Source organism: Anopheles merus, chromosome 3R (assembly GCF_017562075.2).
Source record: "Anopheles merus strain MAF chromosome 3R, AmerM5.1, whole genome shotgun sequence".
NCBI lineage: Eukaryota > Metazoa > Arthropoda > Insecta > Diptera > Culicidae > Anopheles > Anopheles merus.
Window position 1 is genome coordinate 37,076,189 of NC_054084.1, and position 20,813 is coordinate 37,097,001.

At 42.3% G+C, this 20,813-nt stretch overlaps 2 protein-coding genes across 3 annotated transcripts in view; one reads left to right on the forward strand and one right to left on the reverse strand.

Moving 5' to 3' along the window:
* Nucleotides 1–16,212, forward strand: part of LOC121595472 (probable serine/threonine-protein kinase clkA) — a 115,767-nt gene extending 99,555 nt beyond the window's left edge. The window contains exons 3-8 of the mRNA XM_041919488.1: nt 4,062–4,168; nt 4,431–4,527; nt 11,528–12,236; nt 12,302–12,614; nt 12,715–13,238; nt 15,557–16,212. Coding sequence (XP_041775422.1) covers nt 4,062–4,168; nt 4,431–4,527; nt 11,528–12,236; nt 12,302–12,614; nt 12,715–13,238; nt 15,557–15,666 — 1,860 coding nt within the window. The 3' untranslated portion in view covers nt 15,667–16,212. The remainder of the gene's footprint in view (nt 1–4,061; nt 4,169–4,430; nt 4,528–11,527; nt 12,237–12,301; nt 12,615–12,714; nt 13,239–15,556) is intronic.
* Nucleotides 16,213–17,352: 1,140 nt separating this feature from the next.
* Nucleotides 17,353–20,780, reverse strand: LOC121595473 (alpha-taxilin-like). 2 transcript variants are annotated; one of them, XM_041919489.1, is made up of 5 exons: nt 20,346–20,780; nt 18,618–19,143; nt 18,394–18,540; nt 18,146–18,326; nt 17,353–18,058 (listed from the first exon to the last, which is right to left on the reverse strand). In XM_041919489.1, exons 1-5 carry the CDS (start codon nt 20,350–20,352, stop codon nt 17,609–17,611), a joined length of 1,311 nt encoding a protein of 436 aa, XP_041775423.1. In that variant the 5' UTR covers nt 20,353–20,780; the 3' UTR covers nt 17,353–17,608. The 2 variants fall into 2 exon arrangements, with proteins under 2 accessions (XP_041775423.1, XP_041775424.1); XM_041919490.1 differs by lacking the exon at nt 20,346–20,780 and adding an exon at nt 19,399–19,594.
* Nucleotides 20,781–20,813: the final 33 nt, after the last annotated feature.

Below are 20,813 nucleotides of genomic sequence, written 5' to 3' on the forward strand. Positions count from 1 at the left end.
GCTCATGCACGCCCGTACCCAGTCACTCGGCTAACGCAAACAAAACGCATGCATGATTGAAAGAGAAGATTGTTAGCTTTAGCCTACGCGAATAGGAGAGAGGGCGAAAAAAAAACACGAACCATTTTTATCATTCATTACCGATGCCCTTCTACTCAACCGCAAAGCGAACGCAGCCGCAGGGTGAAGACGCTGCCAAACGCTTTCCCGAGCAGATCCGCCTGAGGAGGACGACGATGCTGCCGACGACGACGATGATGATGATAATGATGAAGAACATGATTGGATGTTTAATATTTTCCGCTTACTTTCTTTTTGCTCTTTTTTCTGCCATTTCTTTCTTTTTGTTTTCTTGTGGTTGATGTAGTGTTGCTCGTCCGCTTGCAATGCTTCTTCGCGGTCCCGAAGCGATCGTTACGAAGCAAGGATGCGCCAGCAATACAAAATATCGTACAAATCGAAGGAAAGGAATCGTTTTTCTTTTCTTCGTTTTTTTGTTTGATTTGCAAGACATACCTTCACGCCGGCGGCGAGGCTACGAGATTAAAGTCTTTTTGATATTAATCGGTCCGTGCGGTCTGTACAGCACCGTCGATGGCACCGTGGAACTCTTTTTTTGAAGTATGAATTTATGGCCCGCACAGAATTGCTAGCAAAAAATCACTGAATCGAGAGAATGTTGGGTTCCCCGCTTTTTTGGGGGTTTTGCTGGTACCTATTCTAGTATTCTGTAGGTGATTATTTTTCCTATGATACGATTACGCGGCCTATTTCGGCCATGAAGCAGAGGATAGAACGTTCCATCAATTGAAGGATCGATCGATTTGTTTTTCGGTTTGTCTTTTGGAAGGAGTTTCGTTGCTATGGTTGCTGCTACTTATTGTCCGGAAGTTAATCTACTTATCTTAAATGGGATACAAAGTAGCACAAAACAGCGAAATAACACAACATCTTCGGGAGCTTCTACCAAGCTCGATATGATGAGAAGATGAGAAGGTTCCACTCGTTTTGCGGCTTAGCGAACAGGTTGGTTTTGGTCCAACTTTTGCGCGATTAACGCGCGCCTATCAAATCGAGTGGTTTGTTGTTGTAACGTTACGGTTAACGTCGAGTAGGTGATTTGATTGCTTGTCCCAAGTTTGCGATTATCAATGTTGTGTAGCGTTATTGATCGGATCGCTTACTCCAATTGTGAACCTTTCGGCCAACGCAAAACGCTTCAAAAACTGGAACGTTTTTTGCTTAATCTTCTACTAATCGTGTTGGATTCTATTTTTATCTGGATTATAAATCCCAACTCAAGAAAGTTACTATGTTTTTCTGGAGAAAAATCCCTTTTCTACTACAGCGCGTGTGTTTGCTTGAAAAGTCCCCGTTCATATACCCACGTGTCCTCCTACTGACAATGAGTGAATTGGCAATCAGCCGCTACCTTTCCCCTTTTCCGGCTCCATTTCCCACTCAACCTCCTTCCCCCTTTTGTCCGCATAACAAACATCGGTGTCGTCCCCGTGTCATGCGTGTGGCATGTTACAACATTATCACTTGCCAACAGCCAACGCTTCTCCATACCGACAGTAACGCGTCCTCTATCCTTTGCGCTTTTCGCTAACAGAATCCGATATCCATCCGTGCCAGCTTTTTAGCTCGCCAAACCTGGCAGGCGCCCACTTTACCGCCCAACCCATACGTTCCCCTTTCCGCCTCCAACACCGACGGTCCGTTATTAATGGTGCGTGGAGATGTTTACAAACGGTCGTTACATGGGGCAACAACGTATGGCCATGGTGTCGTTTACACATTTTCGAAGGATGTCTAGTCGGTGTTCGCTTGCGTCGTCGCTTGCTGCCCCTGCTCGGGAGACGTGTGTGGTGAATTTCCATTCCAGTGGCGGTGAAATGAAGCTTTTTCTTTCTGTTTACATCCAAACACACACAAGGCACTAGCGACTAGCAAACGGACCGGCGTGCAAAACACGATACCCCTGCGATACGGTGCGATGAAAGTGCAAGTGATTTTGGTTGTTTTTTTGGGGGGTGTTCGGTTACATGTTCTTCGCGCCGGTGATAATGAAAGTATGTTTTTGCTTTTAGATTTGGTGCCATTTGATTGAAAACAAATCCTATTGCTAGTGGCTCAAGGCTAATGCTATGGCAATCGAATTCACAAATATTGAGCCGCTTTTGAGGAATGTTTATTTTTGGAATCAACGGAATATGCTGTGAAGATTCTGCATAAATCTCGATAATAGAGAGACAATAATGGTCGAAACGTTCATACCGGGGAGGTGCGGCATATAGAAAATCAATGCTCAGAGAATTTTATAGTTTATTTATTTTATTTTATTTTAAATTCTTAAATTTTAAATTCCAATTATTCTCTTTAGTGATGTTAGGAATATTCATCTTTCGACAATTCATGTTCATGATGTTAGGAATTATGAATTACTTGAAAAAGAAACACGAAATGTGATATTTTTTCCAAATCCTATGAAATTTAAATACAGCTTGCATCAATCAATTATCAAATTAATTATAAATAATCATCTATAAATACAAATTGCATACCAACAGGCGCTTTTCAATAGCCAATAAACAGAGGTGCACCAACATACATTAAATCTTCTATTTATAATTCCAAATAATCCTTTCAATTTAATCAAAAATATTATTTAACTGTGATATTATTAACTGAATACTTTAGATACTCCTAATAAAGTTAAAAAAGAATAGTAAATGCTTCAAACTACCGTTACAATTTTAAACAAATCGTCAATATTGCGAATATTTTTCATAATGTTTAGAAAACATACCTTTGTTTAATCCTTTCGAAAGCATTTTGCATCATGTTATCACATGTTTATCTTTTCCTACATCGTTGTCCCGTCCGAATGCTTACCTCACGCCCTGTGTACAAAGTACCGTGCGCCTCCATCAACTAAGCATTTGCAATATTCTCCATTTTATTTTACCATTTTTAAATGCGCATTAATAATAGGATGCATAGTTTTCCATTCGCAGAGTATTATCCCTTCCCTCTCTTGTTACCGTCTGCCTACCAACCAATGTTAGCTATTATTAGGATGAGCTGCTTCAGCTCACTCGAGGACTCGAGCGGGAGAGAGAGAGATTGCTGGCGCGCAAAAGTAATACTCACCCCCCTAAACGTTAAGCAAACAGCAAAGTTACACATTAATCATCATAATTTTACATCATCACGATGATCGGACTCTGCACCAAAAACAAAAAAAAGCGGGAAAAGCGTCAGAACTGGAGAAACTTGCTCCCCCAAAAAACTACCAACTTGCTAACATGATTTAATTCACTCCAATCATCGTCCGAGCGTGAAAAAGTAATTTAAATTAAAATAATGAACCGAGAGATCTAACCAGACTCCACCGTCCACCGTCATCTGATAGTGAGCCGCAAGGGAGCCTTCCAGAACACCTTCCGACGGAGGGGGGGAAGGAGGACCGTACACACTACCAAAATCCTTCGGCAGAGAGCAGCCCCGGAGGACAAACTTTTCTACTTTGCGCACGTTATCGTGGCCTCTGTCTTCGCTTAAATTTTACAGCCAAATGAATGTGCAAATTAACCTTGATTTCAATATTTACTTTCGGTTGCTGGAAAGCTGTGGAGGGGTGCTGTGTTTTGCCAGTGAGCAGTGAGGATGTCTTCATTTACTTTGAGGGCGACGTGATTCACGCTGTCTCTTGTGGAAGCGCTTTTTTGTTCTGCGTCAAGCATCTGTTAATGTTGGTACTCAATTCCACAAGGGTAGTAATGTAGTGTTTTTTTTTATGGTAAAAGGTAGCAGCATCGTCTTTTGGGTGGTGAGACAATCACTGCTGATGCACCATTGCTGTGGATAGTCACGTGAAGTGTGCAGTCATTTGGCGATAGTGTTCTTAATAGTATTTTAAGCTTATTTCTTACTAAAAAGAAAAATGGGACTTTTTACATTAATTTACATTTAAAGATATAAACGATATAAGAATTAAACATTGAAATGAAACAAACAAATACAATTAACGTTCTATTGTCTATCTTTATTTACAGAAATCCCTCCTAATTGGACGTATACCGGTGGCACAAATGACGGGCCCGATCAAGCGAGGACTGCTCTGGCAGCAGCGCGACCGACTTTTCTCCCGCTGGAAAGAGAGGTACGTACATTGGAACCGTATTAATGTCGACGTTGAACTAAGCCACCATCATGTCGCCATCCACCACACCAACACACCACACACACCAACGAACATCCCAAGCGGGGATCCCCAGCATTTTACAATGCTGCTTCCTTTTAATGGGTTCTGTCCCACCACGGTGCGACGGTGCAGCATTGGCTTGCCTGTATGCCCGGATGCCGAACGACATGCGACACACGACACTAATTATGGAACGTTAACTTTGATACCCTTTTTCCAGATACTTCATCCTAACACGTGATTATCTCAATTGTTTCAAACGAGCCACCGGATCCGCCTCGGAGAAGATATCCGACATGGGACAGTTTATATTTAAGGTAAGTTTCTGATGGTGGTCAGGCCACGTGATTTTTAATATACAATTCCATGCAGTACACAGGGTTATAAAGGTGTATATGTGCGAGTTTTAACATGCTCATGTAAGTTTGCTGACCACTATGTGGAAATGGGAAGGATTAGTTGGGCAAACGATTTACTTTAGACCGTATCGGTACAGCAGTGAACCAGTGAAACATTACACATTCTGTCACTGGCAAAAAGCTCGGCACCATTGCTTTGTTATTCGTTTGTTCGAATTGCACTTGGGAAATATGGGAACCGATCCGAACCATCGAAGTGCACGCAAATATTTGCCCCGGGACTCGGTGGGCGTCGTTTACATTCCTGGCGAGTGCGATTTTTCTCTTGCAAACGCACTAGAATGCAAACGCAGTTGAATGCACTAAAGGAATGAGGCTGTTATTTCCTCGTTTGATTGCGTCGTTGGTAAGCAGTGGCATTTAAAAGACCGTTCACCCCATTTTGCTCGAAGGGTTTGAGCTGATGCACAATGATGTTTTGTTGTTCTTTTGCTCGTTTGATTTTGTTCAGTTAAGTAAAAAACTCAGCAAAAATGAGACCAATATCATACTATTTATTTTGTTATTTATATTTATATAAAATCATTTAAAGTTTTTTTCTGTTGTTTGCATTTCATGCATTGTTTCATTTTTATAAGATAGGTTCACATCTTTTGAATCTCTCCTTAATTATTTATATTATTAGACATAGGTCTTCAATTTCATTGAGTATCAAATTCTTCTCTAATAAATACTCGTTGTTACATTACTTGTTATATTACATGTGCTCTTAAATAAATAAATAGACAAATAAAAAACAATTTTGATAAATCTTGTACATAATTATCGCTTTTACGGCAAAATGTTCTGGTAAAACGATTTTATTGCATAGTAGCTTAATAATTTAGATGAATTGTTGTTTATATAATCTGCCATTACGGATGAGAAAAGCATTTTAAACTGAAGCAATTTGGAGTAATAGCCACCATGGTAAAGAAAACATCGAAATAAGAATAATACAACTTCGAATAGATTAACTATGAAACAAATAAAATATTCGGAACAAACAAATCCAGTAAGGTTGGAGAAGAAAACAAGAAAACAAGAACGTATACAGAGCATTTAAAAGAGGGGGAAAAAAGGGGGAAAAAAAAGGGGAGAGCATGAGAGTAAAAAGAACTTCAGGTGGTCTTGAAATTGAAGAGATCGTAACAATAGTTAAACTATCTTTTAGAGCATCAAAAATGAATCATTTTGAAACAATTTATGTCGTACTTAAACGACGAAAGGAGGAAGCGAGTAACTCGACTTTGAAACGTGTTGGACTCATTTATGAACTTTTTTTGTTCTTCCTTTTACTACATTATTATTTTACTTTATTTTATTTTTTTTATTACGGTTAATATGCTGCAAGAGTTTTTAAACTTGAGGTAGAATCGATTTTTCACATATTTTACTTCAAAATACGCATGCTTGCTGTGCAGTCCAAAGAGACAGAAAGATATACTTTCTTTGAAAAAGGACTACAAAGTAAGCTTTAAAACAAACTAAACCCCAAACAAACTAATGCCCGACAAAGGCTTTACTCTACAGCTTGAAGCACGGCTTGTTTACTGATGCTTGGACAAACTAGTTCGATTTAATAGATGTTTCTATTGATTTTTCAAACTCTAAAACCATTGTTCAGCAGCTACTATTCATTACATGAAGTACATTTTAAATAAAGTTACGTGTAAAAGGTTAAATGAAAATAGCATCTTTATAATCCTCAAAAAGGTCCTTTTTCGAGAGGATTCTAATTAAAGCCAGACAGTTATTCGTAATACCAAAGTTACACGGCAGTAATGAACGAAACTCCACACAAATCTCTCGTTCCAACGAAATATCTTCCATTGTGCGTGCTTCGCACCGTGCGCGCATTAAAGGCAAAGCGTCTGTCAAATGGCAAATCAACAAACGTACCGATTTGCACAGTTCACGCTACTAGTCTGTTTGACTAGTCCTGCCAAAGCCCAATCGCTTATTCTCCCGCTAAAACCCCGTTCCTTTATCGTTAGGTGCGTACGATGGTTGTGTATTCTTGCTGTGGGATAGAACGTCGCACTGTGCTTTGGATGTTTTCGTTGTCGTCTGTGCCCACAACACACGCGTCTGTGGTTCCGACCCAAGAATCAATGCACCGAACGCAATTGCGCAAGAGAAGTGCATCACGTACCTAGCAGGGAGCGAGCGCAAAAACGAGCGCTAAATATATGTGCCTATGCTGCCGTCCAGACAAACGTCATCCATTCTACGGCCACTTGCGCGGTGAACTCCTTCCTTTTAAAACGCGCGAGTGCAGTGGGCTGGGCAAACATGGGCGGTGGGTTGGAAAAATTTCATTTTCGCACATTTTCACGATCGAGCAGATGCGGTTAGCGCCCCTCCCCCAGGAACGTTGAAGAAACGGAAGCGGAATCGGGCGACCGGTCGTTCCCAGCTCCGAGCTAAGCGTGGAAACGTGTCGTCGTACCATTGCCGATGGCTTTTGGTTGGTTCTGTGTTGGCTGTTCCTTCGCCCGCACGGCTTCGCGGCCGAATATGTAAACAATGCAACGCGCAAAGTGCACTCGAAGAAAGTCGTCGTGGGCCGTGGCTGGGTGTACGCGAGCTCCGACGATACACGGTCACGGTGCTCAGGGATTTGCAGCATCTACGTGCAGCAGTTTGCGCAAAAAGTACAAAAAAACATTGTCCCGAAGGAGTGGAAATGCAATTAAGTGCGCTTTGCACTTGCAAAAATCAAATGTTTGTTCAATGGAGTGCATATAAATTGCTTTTAATTGATTCTCCTTACGGGCGGGCGGTCCTTTCGTTATTGTCGACCTGCGTACGAGACGTCGTAGTGCATCGATAATCCGACTGCTCCTTTTAAAACGCCTCCACCTTCACACACACACACACAGACTCGTGGAATGAGTTTAGTGCGTTTAGTCAGAATCAACTCAATCGAGCTCAAACGCGAACGAACGCTGTAACGAGCGAACCGTAAAAACGGGATTCAACAAACTCTCGCCCAACAAACACGCCCACCCCGAACAGGTGCTCCAGTTGGCAGGTCAGCAAGCTCAGCTCAGTCCCCAGACAAACAAGATTGAGGAACTAACGAGAAATGTGGATAAACGACTGAAACTCAATCAGCAAATCCAATGAACTCCGACGGAATCCCCTCCCGAGAGTGTGGGATCGTTCAATTCGCGTTTCGTTAATCAAACACGTAGAGAGCGCGCGCGGAGTTATTAACATCTTTTTGTGTTATTATACTGCAGTGCTGGTGTGCGGTGTTGAGCGGCTGTGCTGAGGAGGTAGTAAATCCCCGGCAGGATGTTTGCGGTGGAAAAGAGGGATTAGGGCGAAACTATCGCTCGTTGACTTCCACTCAGAAGCAATCAGTACATCGATTAACGTGAAACTCCCTGGTGGGGGATGAGTCTTACGTTATGGGTAGTGTCGTTGGGATGGAGCTTTTTTTTTACATGATGCTGGAGATGTTTTATTGTAAGTGGGAATTATTCGCTCATTTATGTTACGAGCAGTGCTTATTGCAATTTATTGTTTAAATTATGGGTTGAAGAAATAGACGAATAATGCCAAGCTTTTCATTGATACAATTAATTAACGAAATAAGCAATTCTTTCTGTTTCATCCGTTTGTAAACCACATTTTATAATTCTGTTTTACTTTTATCATACTTGAAATGTCAACTTTATTTTTTTAAATAACATTATAGTATATTTTGAATCAAAATTCATGTTGATTTAACTAGTTTATCAATATCTAGATTATAAGTATACAGATCATGAAATACGTGCAGGTCTTATTTCATACACATTTCTTAGAAGAATATATGTTGAGAAATAGATAGAACATAAAGTTTTTGTCAAATTCTATGTCAATTCGCCAACAAATCAAAACATTTTCCGCATACGTTTGGGATGTTAGTGAAAGCTGCACATCTGATTTTTTAAATAAAAAATTAGAAATTCAAGAGGCTTGACCTCATTTTAGCATTGACTAACGCTTCCTGAATCATATATTAAAAAAAAAAAAAACAAAAATCTTCCCATTTGGATATGCTTTAAAGTTGGAGTATAAGTCAATAAATCGGGGAATGTAAGAACTAGAGCAGTTGAGGTTGTTTCAGAATTTACAATAAAAACAGCTCAGGATTTCGCATTAGGAAATTGCTCAATCAAGCCATCTTAGCAGGTTTGAGGTTTGAAATATTGAACTACCGCCAAGTCAAAACCAGCAATTGATCCTCACACTCTTTGAAATACCATAGAATCCTTATTCGAACGACAAAAAGTGTCGTACAGGTGTCGCTCTTCTTGCTGTTGATGGCCAACACAAAAGCCATTGTTTTTGAGACTTGGCACTATACTAGGCACCAGCTTCGTGCGAGGAACAGCACAATGTATGGTTGCTATACTCAACGGTGTTCCGTTCCTAGCATTCCTTAAAGCTTTCTTCAATTGCTGAATAGTTGTCCATGACTTCTGGATGCTTTTGCGAAAGTTATCGATGGCAGAAGCAAAATAGATTAAATGTTTCTTTTCCCATCTTTCCCTTAGCGGCAGAGTGTCTTACCCTCTTTGGTGGTATGATGTTAATATCAAAGGTAATCTAATTACATCAAGTTACTACAAGTGTGCACACGATCAAACCCCTGCTTTGTTTACAAATTTAATACCTCTTTGATACTTCTCATACATTAAATTAGATAGATCAGATGGATATATAATAGAAATAAATAATTATTGCTTTTACCAATTAATTATAAAAGTGTCCATTGTTCCCACTTCGTCCGTCTTCACTCAACTATGCGTTATTGTAAAAACATTTAATAAGGTAATTTAATAAATTTCTTACAACTAGATCGGTTTTGTACCTTTTTGTATAAACATAATGGCTTGGAGTTTATGGCTGAAACGTGTTTGGTAGTAAACGGATGCTAACGTTAAAGCATATTAGCGCTGTCTTCGACGCTTTTCTAGAGTGTTTATGTTTATGATTTCAAGTCAATTGTCCAGTCAGTACTGGTATTGGTTTGTTTTATCGTGCCCCTGCTCTCGTCGATCTGGCTTAAGAAACTCAAATTCGTCAAATAAAAAAAAAACACACACACTCGCCGAATCCTTATTGACACACCATGATACGATGCGCCTTACCGCACACGGCGCTTAATATTTAGGCAGAGGCGGATTTATCCATCTCGAGGCCCTAAGCGGGGGATAAAATTGGGGCCCCTAGTTTCCTTAAAAGTCCCGAAAATTATATCGCATATTTTATGAATATCGTTTTAAGGAATACCAAATACATAATCCTGAACTCGTTAGGGATTAATTTGCTTCTGTCGTTTTATATGGCAGTTAGTACATTATTTAATCAATTTATCTAGTACATCTTAAAGGCATATCTGGAAAATCCAACGAAAAAATCTGAATTTTTCTCATTTATACTTTAGTGTTTTTTGAGCAGAGTTTGCAATACATTTGTTTCCTCAATCATCTACATGAGCAGTCAGAGCCTCTATACAAAGTTGTCATGAGAGGATTTATTTATTTAATGAGCGTATTATTTAGTGCCTTATTATCATGCGAAGGTTTTATTTATTTTAATATGGAAGAGTGCGAAAATATGTAAAGTTTGTCTATGTATGTAAGAATGTACTACTTTGAGAATGTTTGCCATCTGTTTTCCTCGGATATTAGATATTCAATCTCTCAAACAAACCGCATGGTTGCCCAGATTGTATTTGTTGATTAAGTATAACTACTCCCGCTAAGCTTCTTAGACACTATGAACACATTAGTATCGACCGTAGGAGGCGACTTTATAGAGCTGTAACGAACCTATGTTGTATATGTCTCGAAGTTTCAACTCGTCCTATTCATACTTTGATTATAATATTTCGATCGATACGTTTAACAATCACCTATTGGCTTAATTTAACACAGTTGACCTCAATTAATGTTAGATCTTTAGATAGTTGGTTTAAGTTGCTTAGGCCGCTTCGTAGGCCACGCCAATGTTACACTAAATTAATAAGTCGTAACGCTGTTACTTCTTTCTTCTTTTAGGTATGTTTTGTTACAACATAAATGGGAGGAAGAGAAACAATTGTCTGAATTAAAGTAAAAATTCTAATGAACTATTTTTATATTACTTATATTTTTTTTCAAAATCATTATATATTGCAGACTCAGTTTTAATTAGTTTAAAGTTATATTTTGTTAGATTCAAACGCACATCTTCAATGAAACAAGTGAAATCGCAAACAAAAAGCCTCTGCCGGCGGTAATTACACCTCATTCATATCAATGGCAAGTTTAACGAGCCCAGCTTAACTGCACCAGCTAATTGTTTTCTGTTTTTCACAACATTTTCATTCACCTCCCCATTCATTTTTCACGTTCGTGTTGCAAAAAATATATTTCACACAAAGGATAAAACACAAATCAACAATCGTATGAGAAAAAAAGAACAACCTTAAACTCCACGCTTTAATTCCTATTGGAATGATAGGGTGAGCAGTGTCAGTCCAAGGTAGAATGAACAAATGCTCTAAACGACCATCCATTCATTGCCAATTGGAAACGGAATTGAATTCTGACCTAATTAATCGTGTCATCAATTTGGGCTCAAACAAACACACACAAATGCAGTACAAATGAGCCCCTCGATTGTGATTCATTTGGGGTAATTGATTTAGAATTCTAAAAATACGCCATCAGCCCTTTATCAGCCAGGGCTTGCAAACTTCCATTAGGTTGATGTCGCAACCCACCAATTGGCCGGCGATGAATAGCCACTAATTAGCTGATGATTAGCGTTTTCAACATTAGTTTACACTCGTCTCCCTTTTTCGTATCAATTTTCTTCCACATTTATTCTAACCGTATTGGTTTATTTTCCCCCGCAAAAAAAAAACCAACAGATCAAACTAGTCGACGTGGAAAAGGTGGAATGGCTGAACCGGCGGTCGTACAGCGCGATAGGCCTGCTTCTCGGCTCGCGAGAAGGGCGCGTCCTGTTGCGCAGCGACCAGGGCCTGGAGGATTGGTTCGAGCTGCTGGAGGAGTGCACGCTGAGCAGCAAGGAGCGGCGTCGTGCTCTTCGACTGACGCAAGGGCCACGATCGCGCGCCTCGCTAGCGGCCCCCGTGTCGGCGGCCTCGCTGCAGAGCAACCACCTCGGGCTCGGCGGCACCTACTCCGGTGCGATCGAGGATTGGCTCATGTCCCGGCATCAGAAAACGGGCGCCCAGCGCTTCAACCACATTCTGCTCTCCGACTCCGTGCCCGACCTGAGCTCGATCAACGAGAATGGGCTGTGCAGTGGACTGCTGACGAACCACTCGACGCCGAAGAAGGTGCCGAACGCACGCCACAACCTGTCCGGTGGTGGTGGTGGTGGTGGTTCGAGCAATGGCTACAGCAGCCACAACGGCAGCCTGTACAATGGCTTCCCATACTCGCCGCTGAAGAAGCTGGCGGACAACTTTGTCAATGGCAACCACAGCTACACGCTGCACGACGATCTCGAGGAGGAGGTGGAGCTGCGCCGTGGCGGCCGTTACCGCGACAATGACGACCTGTACAGACGGCCGCTCGGTCCGGGCGGGAACGATAGTAGCCGCCATTCGTGTAAGTATCTTCAAGCGGCTTTGAAGTATCATTTATTTTGCTAAAGTACAACTTCACTCCAACAGTCTTAACGGATCTGGACTATGCCGGGTGTGACAGTGGGCTCGATACGCCACCGTCCACCCACCGTCCTTCGAGCTGCCGGGACAACATCTACTTTGCCTCGGCGTACAACAACCATCACGCGCACGGGTCCGGATTTCTCGGCAAGGACAAGACGACCGACACCGGCATCAGCTCGTCCCGTGGTACGCTTGTCTCGCCGGCGAGCAGCATCCGCCACGGGTACGTCAACGTGCAGCACTTTAACGGCAACGGTGGCAGTAACAACACCACCACCACCACCAACAACAACCATCTGAACAGCTACGGATCTCGGTAAGTTTGTGCTAAAAGCTGTGCTGGAGATTAATATAAAACACAAGTGAATTTAATTATTTTTCTCTTTCTCGCTTGCGCAACCACCGCAACCCATCAGCTACAGCGTGCAGGAGCAAAAGATCCTTCGCGCGCGCAACACGGAGGAGAACAAAAACTCGATCCGCTCGGTACGGGCCGAGTTTTTCGAGCAGAGCAAGTACAGCAACGGCAGCAACAGCAACAATCACACCCTCAACAACAATAACAACCACATCAACAACAATGGTGGCGGTGGTGGTGGTGGTGGCAGCCATCATGCGCAACACTTCCATCCGCATCACCATCAGCACGTGGTGCATCAGCATCCGAACGGTGGCGCTGTCGGTAGCAATGGCAACATTCATCAGCATTTTAACGGGCTTAACAACAACCACAACCACAACAACAGCAGCAGCAGCAACAATAACAATAACAATGGCAATGGGAATGGGAATGGTGGAACGTTGAGCGATCGCGCCTCGATCCTGTCGGGGAACGGCAATGGAGGTGGTAATGGCACGGGCTCGACGCAGCGTGATCGCTACCAGCAGCATCCGGCCCTCGCTGCCATCATCAACGAATCGCAGGGAATGAAATTCAGAGGTAGGTAAAAAGAAAGGTTAAAGGAAGACGGGCAGGGTTTCCTACCAAAAAAAAGGTGTAATGTTCCCATGGTTCATTGATCTTTTTTATATATTTTTGTAATTTGCCTATGATTTAGTATTAAGCCTGGATTACAGTTCCTGTGAAATTGAACGTAAAATTTTGAGATTTTTTTTTTGCTAAATTTCACTAAATATTAATCAGAGTATGGCTTATCGGACACCAAAAGAAAGGATATTAAATTTAGTGATGTGCTCTTTGAAGCGCACCCACGACTTCGATCCGACTCCGACTATTGTTAGTCTGATACTGACTCCGGTAAAATCCGGACTACTAGTTCCGCCCGGAGTCCACGGTGTCATTTGGAGTCGGCCGGAGTGGTTTGGAGTCGTTCGGAATCAGAATCGGCTGGAGTCATTCGGAGTCGTCCAGAGTCGATCGATGTCAACAGGAGCCGACCGGTGTAATGTGCTTGTGATCGGGGATTTCATTCCGTTGTTTTTTTTTTGTGTTTCACTTTCACGCGCGTGCACTTCGTATACAGGTCTTTGTTTCGAAGGCCGATGCCGGCCAACTCCGGACGACTCCGACTACAACCGATTTCGGACGACTCTGCACGACTCCGACTCCGAACGATTCTGAACTATTCTGAACGAATCCGGACGACTCCGAGCGATTTTGCCAACTCGACCCATCACTAATTCAATTCCCTAACTATTTAGATAATAAAATGTTAGCTTTTGTTATCCGACAATCTACTGAATTTAGAGATGTTTTGTGTTTAAAGTTATTGTACAATTGTCTACACCGATCCATCCTTGAGTTCAGCTGTGCAGTGCGGTGTCCTCAAACAATAGCGCTCTGGGCGAAAATTGAATCTGTGCAACGTAGATTTACTTAGAGCTACGCACAGCTTTGCAGGGTTTCCCATAAAGGGTCCCAGGGTTTGGTCAGTTCCCATAATTTTTTGGGCTTGTCTCACGATTTATTTATCGTATCCCATAGATTTTTGGTTCGTTCCCATAATTTGTTGGTATCGTCCAATAAAAATATGGGAACCAACAAAAAATGGATGGGAACCGACCAATCAATCGTGGGAAACCCTATAAGACTAGGATATTAGATTCATACGCACTCGGTAACAGGCAAGATTAGTTTGAGCATATATAATTAAGTGACAAGAGTCATAGTCTATGGAGTACCAGACCTATTAAATTGTCGAAATAAAATAAAATACACAAAAACGTATTAAATTAATACATTAAATGCATTTCCTTGTGATTCCCCACATTGTTCGGGGTGAAAAAATAATGGTCAGCGGGGAATCACAAGGAAATGTATTCAATTTTTTATTTCAATATGTTTTACAGTCTAAATAGTTGGGGAATTTAATATCCTTTCTTTTGATGTACGATATAGCATACTGATAAATATTCATTGACATATAGCAATATAGCAACAGCGGCCTTTACAAAGTGAACGTTCCACTTGTATTCACTCCCTTTCATAGTTTTTGTTGCATGAAAAATTGTTTAAATGTTTGAATTCAATGTTTATATCTCAACAAAAGGATAGGACAATTTAAAATTATATAAAATAAAACTCACATGTTTTTACAAAAAAAATAAACTTTTTACTTTTTATACTTTTGGTAGTTTCTCAATTATTTTTTAATCGTCTTCACAGATTGATGTTTAGCAAAATTTTCATAAAAAACTCTAAACCCTCTCAAACTCTAAAAATGATTTAATTATTACAAACATGTGAGAATCTACTAGATCTGTGTCAATGATTTGATATTTTATGTTTCCGTATTAAAGGGAATCAAGTTTTACGTAACAATAAAAAGTCTTTCGAACACAAACGATCGAACCGATATTTGACCGATAGTTAGCAACTATTACTAGAAAAATTAAGGTTAACGTTAAGGTTAAAATTCCATGAATTATCGTATGGTTTTATAGCGTTCTGCGTTAGTTTTTTTATTGTTTCCTGGAATATGTTGAAACGTTCACACGATTTTGTTTTTGTATTTTTAAATCAAATCATTAGAAAAAAGTGAAACGCCCAATAAATCGTGGAACGAATTCGAAATCAATTTGGGAAGCAACCAAAAATCACCGGAAAACAATAAAAAAAATTGTTGAAAACCTTGCAATAAAGACAAGATTGTAGTTTAACGATCACCTAAAAAAGATTTTAAAAATAATTAAAAAAATATTGCAAATAAATCAAACAATCATCGAAAACAATCAAATAAAAAACTAAAAAAAATCGGAAATTTAATTTATTTAAAAAAATCTCCTTTTCCTCCGCAGATCGTTCCTATTCCGACTGTCAGCAGGCGCCGCGACCCCGCCAGTGGACGAGCAACACGCCGAGCCCGAAGCGCATCCCCTTCCTCGGCACACCACCGACCAGAGTGTAAAAGGTGAAACGACGACGACGGACTGCTGGCCGATGCCGAGGCTCCTTTCCCCCCAATTCTTTCAAACTACACACTACACCAGTAATCCCGCTAGCGAAAATAACTGCAAATACGGCTAATATAGAGCAGCAAACAATAGTAGGAAACAAAAACCAATCCCCATTTTTTCGATAAAGCACAGTAAGCTCTTGCGCTGCGCATCCCACCATACGGCAAGTACAACGGAACGGCACCTCGACGACGACGATCATCGAACGATCGTGCACATACTTCCCCCACCCCCTTTTATTGCGCACGTGCTTCTCTTTCTTCGTGCACGAAGATTAATTTACGAGAGAAGAAACTTACTCCCTTAACGTCCATCCGTCGGCCCCATCGATCAACCTTGTGAAACGCGGTAATGCTCGAAAATCTACCACTTAGAACACCTGCCACACCTGTCCAGTGTTCTGAACACTAGTTTCTGTTTCTGTGCACAGTTCCCCAGTGACTGTGGCTATTTCGCCGAAGCAAACACGAGCATTTACAAATAGTTAAATATAAATTTAAAAAAAAAACACGTTATACAGTATAAATCTAAAGCCATTCGCCGTTGTACTTGCTGTATTTGCGGTGCGATATGAAGCGCTTACCATTCTGTGCGTAGTTCTGTGTAGTAAAGGGTTTGAATTCGGACTTTTGAATGATAGCGTAGTTTCTGTAGGGTTGCTGTTCCAACATGTCTCTCTCTCTCTCTGTCTCTCTGTCTCTGTGCGTGGCGTTTGTGCATCACGAGTATCCAAATAGTAGCATAAGTACACTAACTGTTGTAGGTAACCATTTGCAATAATCAGTGCGATCGCGTCAAGCTTATTGCAATGTTGCGTGTTCGTTCAGTTGCGTTTTGTCCCATTGGCGGCGGAGGGTGCAAGCATACAATTAGCTTCGATTTGAATGGTGTTTAAAATTACACAAAGTAACATCAAACAAAAAAACTGTAAATTGCTGTACGCGTGTGTGTGTGTGTTAGAAGGAAATCAATACGCTAGAGCCTATTGAATTAGTGCGCCCAAGTCTTAGACGGCCCATAAAACCATAAATCAATCATACATCATACAGCTCATCAGGCAAATGCTTCAGCGCGCGCGTGCAATAGGTGCGTAGTTGTCGCGTGCCTTTTTTTATGTTTAGCAAAATTTTACATACATTGTGCGTAAACGTGTCTTGCCTACCACATGGTTGTCGTTCATTAGATATATTAGAGCATCGAAAATTAGGCGGTAGTGTAGTGATAAAACAAAACAACTCACTATTCCAAAAAGGGACAGTCTGGTTGGTGTGTTCGTGTGTGTGTATGTATAGTCGGACCCCTTATACTAAACTTACTATACGATTTTATACGCAAAAATGAAAAAAAAGGATAGGGAAACAACCCAGCATAGTGATTTTGATTTTCGAACGCTTGCTTTTAATAGGGAAAATGAAGGAGAGGAGAGAGAGAGAGAGCAAGAAAAACGGTAATCGCGAGCCTAGAACCATTAAATGTGAAAAAAGCAAACCGTTTAGTGGTGTTGTCTTACTGTTTTTCTTTCACCTTTTTGTTATGTTTTGAGAATAATTAAACGATTGCGTACGGAAAACGAACTGCGTCAAGACAAGAAGTGCATACAATAAAGGTAAAATAAAGTAAAAACTAGCTGAGCATGGTGAGTTTTGGTTACTTGTTACGGGAGCGTTTTTTTTTTACGATTTATTCCGTTACATTATGCGCTGCCGGTTGCACGTGTGGCCGCAAATGGAAAGCGAAAAAAAAAGTACAAACAGTACAAAGAGGGCGAGGAAAAAAATGAAAACTCCACAACGGACCGCGCAAATTACGAACAACACAAACACTAATCGGGTGCAATAAATTAAAACGTATTCGTGAATTAAAAGAATTTTGGAACAAAACCACAAAACAAAACTAACTCGACTCCGCGGACACTTCCTGCTGCACTGCTGCTTCCTGCTCCTGGCCTGCGGGGGACGATGCCGAGCCGGCTGGCGTTGGTGGGTTTGGTTTTTCAGTCGCATGCCCATTCACCTGTTTGCTGGCATTGGTTTGCTTCACCTTCTGCTTCATCGTTTCCGACGGTGGCGATGGGGCGCTTTCGGCCGGCTTTTCCTCCTCCTCCAGTGGTTCCGCCGGTACGGGCAGATTGGCTTCCTTCAGGGCCGCCAGATAGGTGGCCCGTTCGGCCTGCAGCGTGCGGCACAGCTTCTGCAGCTGCGTCAGCTGGCGCGTCGTCTTGGTGAGGTGCTTTTCCCGCTCGATCTGCTCGTCCAGCATCTTCTGCACGGTGGCGTTGCTCGTTTCCCAGCGCGACTTCCACGCCATCGTTTCCTTTTCGAGGGTTTTCATTTTTTTCGACATCTATGAAAGTGGGGAAAGCGAAGGGAATCGTCGATGGGTGGTTTTTAGTAGAGAGAAAGTTTAAATTACAGCATACACAGTACGTACCTTCTTCATGTCCTCCTGGTAGCCTTCGTAAATGCTTCTACTCTTCTTCAGCGAGTCCTGGAACTCGCCGTACTTGTCGGAGTACATGTTGACCTGGCCGCGCAGGTGCGACTCGACCGACTGCAGATCAGCCAACTGCTTCTTCACCTTCTGCAGCTCGGTCATTAGTACCAGCTTCTCCCTGTTTAACAAAAAAGAAGGAGAATAGAATTAACATCTCACACAAGTTTAACTGGAGTTTATCTTACGCCAGGAATTGCTCCTTTTCGCTGTTTGCCTGCATCTGCAGCTTCGCCAGCTTGGCATCGTTTAGCTGCGTTACCAGCTCCATCTGTTTGTTCATCTTGTCCATCTGCTGGTCGCGCAGCTCGTACTGCTCCAGTATAAACTTGAACCTGTCGTGAAAGGGACCATAAAACAAATAACGTTTCAAATCTACCCCTTCATTACTGTCCCACCACCACCAACTCACTTCTTCGCCATCTCCATGTTATCCTCTTTCAGCTTCATGTTCTTATCGTTGTTCTCGTTCATCACCGCCTGTATGTCGTTCAGCGACTGTTGGAACTTTTCCTGCGTCTCCTTTCGCTTCTCCTCCTCCTGCTGTATCTGCGCCAGGCTCTCGTCCTTGATCGTTTTGTTCTGTCGCTGCAGCTCCCGGCACAGACCCTCCAGCTTCGTCTTCGTCATGGCCATCTTGTCGTGCTCGAGGATGAGATTTTCCTTCTCGCGCTTCGACGCTTCCAGCGTGCGATCGTACTGCTTGTGCAGGGCGACCAGGCGCCGGTTTTCCTTCTCCGACTCCACCAGCCGCTTGTGCACGGTCGCGTACTTCTCCTCCAGCGTCATGCCGCTCAGCGCTTTCGCCAGCTGCTCCTCGATCTTGGCCTCCCGCTGCTTGTCCTCGCGCAGCAGCTTCTTCGCTTCCGCATTGCTGCGCGTCGGTTCACCGTTGCCAGCTTGTACATCCATACCGTTGCCGGGTTTACTAGTAACTTCTGCAATGGAGGACAGATGGTGGCTGTGTGTGTAAGGGACGCTTCAACGCCGTCGTTTCGTTCGCTTCGCAAATCGCAGCTCGATACTATTTAATCAATATCCCAAGGAAACGGATTACCCCCTCCCCCTGCCCACCCCCCCCCCCCGCCCATACCCCTGCGTGCCTCAGTGTGAGCCGGTAACTGGGCAGTAATTAGATGTAAATACCATCTTCCGCTATCCATGCAGCTTGTGAACAACAACGCAGTCCTTACCTTTTTACAGGAAACGGCACAGCACAGTGCAACTATCTGTGTTTTTTTTGCCGACAAACGTTTACACTGCTGAATCTACAAACTCTTTCTGTTCAACAGCTCAACAACGGCCGGAAGGGTGTATTAGCATATTTTACGTGTTGAGTGGTTTGGGTGCCTGTTTTTTTACAATGCATGCAATACGCATGCTACCGCGTTGTTTGTAAACAAAGCCGTTGTTTCTGACAGCTGCTTGACGTTTCGACCGGGTGTGCGCGTTTACTGTGTGCGGTTCAACATTTCTAAGTTTTTTAACCGTTTTTCTTTGGTCGTTTACTGTTTTTTTGAAATATTATCTTTTATTACAGCAGTTTTTTAGTTCTATCAATGTAAACGTTCCTTCCGCCGTAATAAAAGACGCTACTGATGCAGTAGAATAATGAAACAAGGGTACAAATCCGCTGCATTTAATTTATCAGCAGAAAGTGCTTCGCCCTTGATTGATGTTTTACTGGAAGCCGCATTTCTAAACCATTCCATCACATATTCTTGGTCTTGCACAAACGCTCCATTCCTCGAAAAACTTTCATAGTTTGTCGTTTAAATTCTTAACCTCCCCGTGACACGCTCGGCGTAAACGCCGAACAGTGCAGCTTCAGCGGGGGCTATTTTTATACCAATAACATCCAGCAGACCCCATCATGTAAGGCATTACGCACTATGCAATCGGTAAAAATCCCTTCAATTCTTCTAAACGATCCCAATTCTGCTATAATTTCATGTACCAACCGATCATGCTCTTTGTCGAAGATCGCCTGCCATGTACTGGGCCAACACTGAGCAACGAGAACGTGCAATGAGGAAAGCGAATGTTTCTACACGGAAGCACGAGGCAAATTTTACATGCCGAAACCCTTAGTAATTCGCCGAGAATGTGAACAGCCACCATAAGAGGGTAAACATCTTACCTGCCATATTTTGTTGTCCAAACACACTCTACGTAATTTCTGCAAAATTTCACAATTCTTTCACAAGTCTTTTACAATTTAGAAGTTAGATTTTTTTCGTCACATTTACACATACACACGCACACACGTTTTTCTGACGGCGACCGGTGATCTAGTTATTGCACCGTGTCACGCACGCCACAGTATCCACCGGAAAGTGAGCGTGCACGGGGCATAAGCTATGCTGGGCGTTCAGCACGAATTCGCCGTCTCTCCCATGTGCTCTCTCTATCGCTCTGCGCGCGTTACCAAAAATAGATAACATCGCCCACAATTGGATGTGTGCTTGTTATGCTATGTTTTCTGCGCAAAGAAAATTCATCCCATTGCTTCCCCTTCCCGTTCGAGCGAGCGATCAACATCGATCTTCAGCCGATCGCGATGAACTTCATGTTTGCAACACTGTGCCGCTGTTTTGTGTTTCAATAC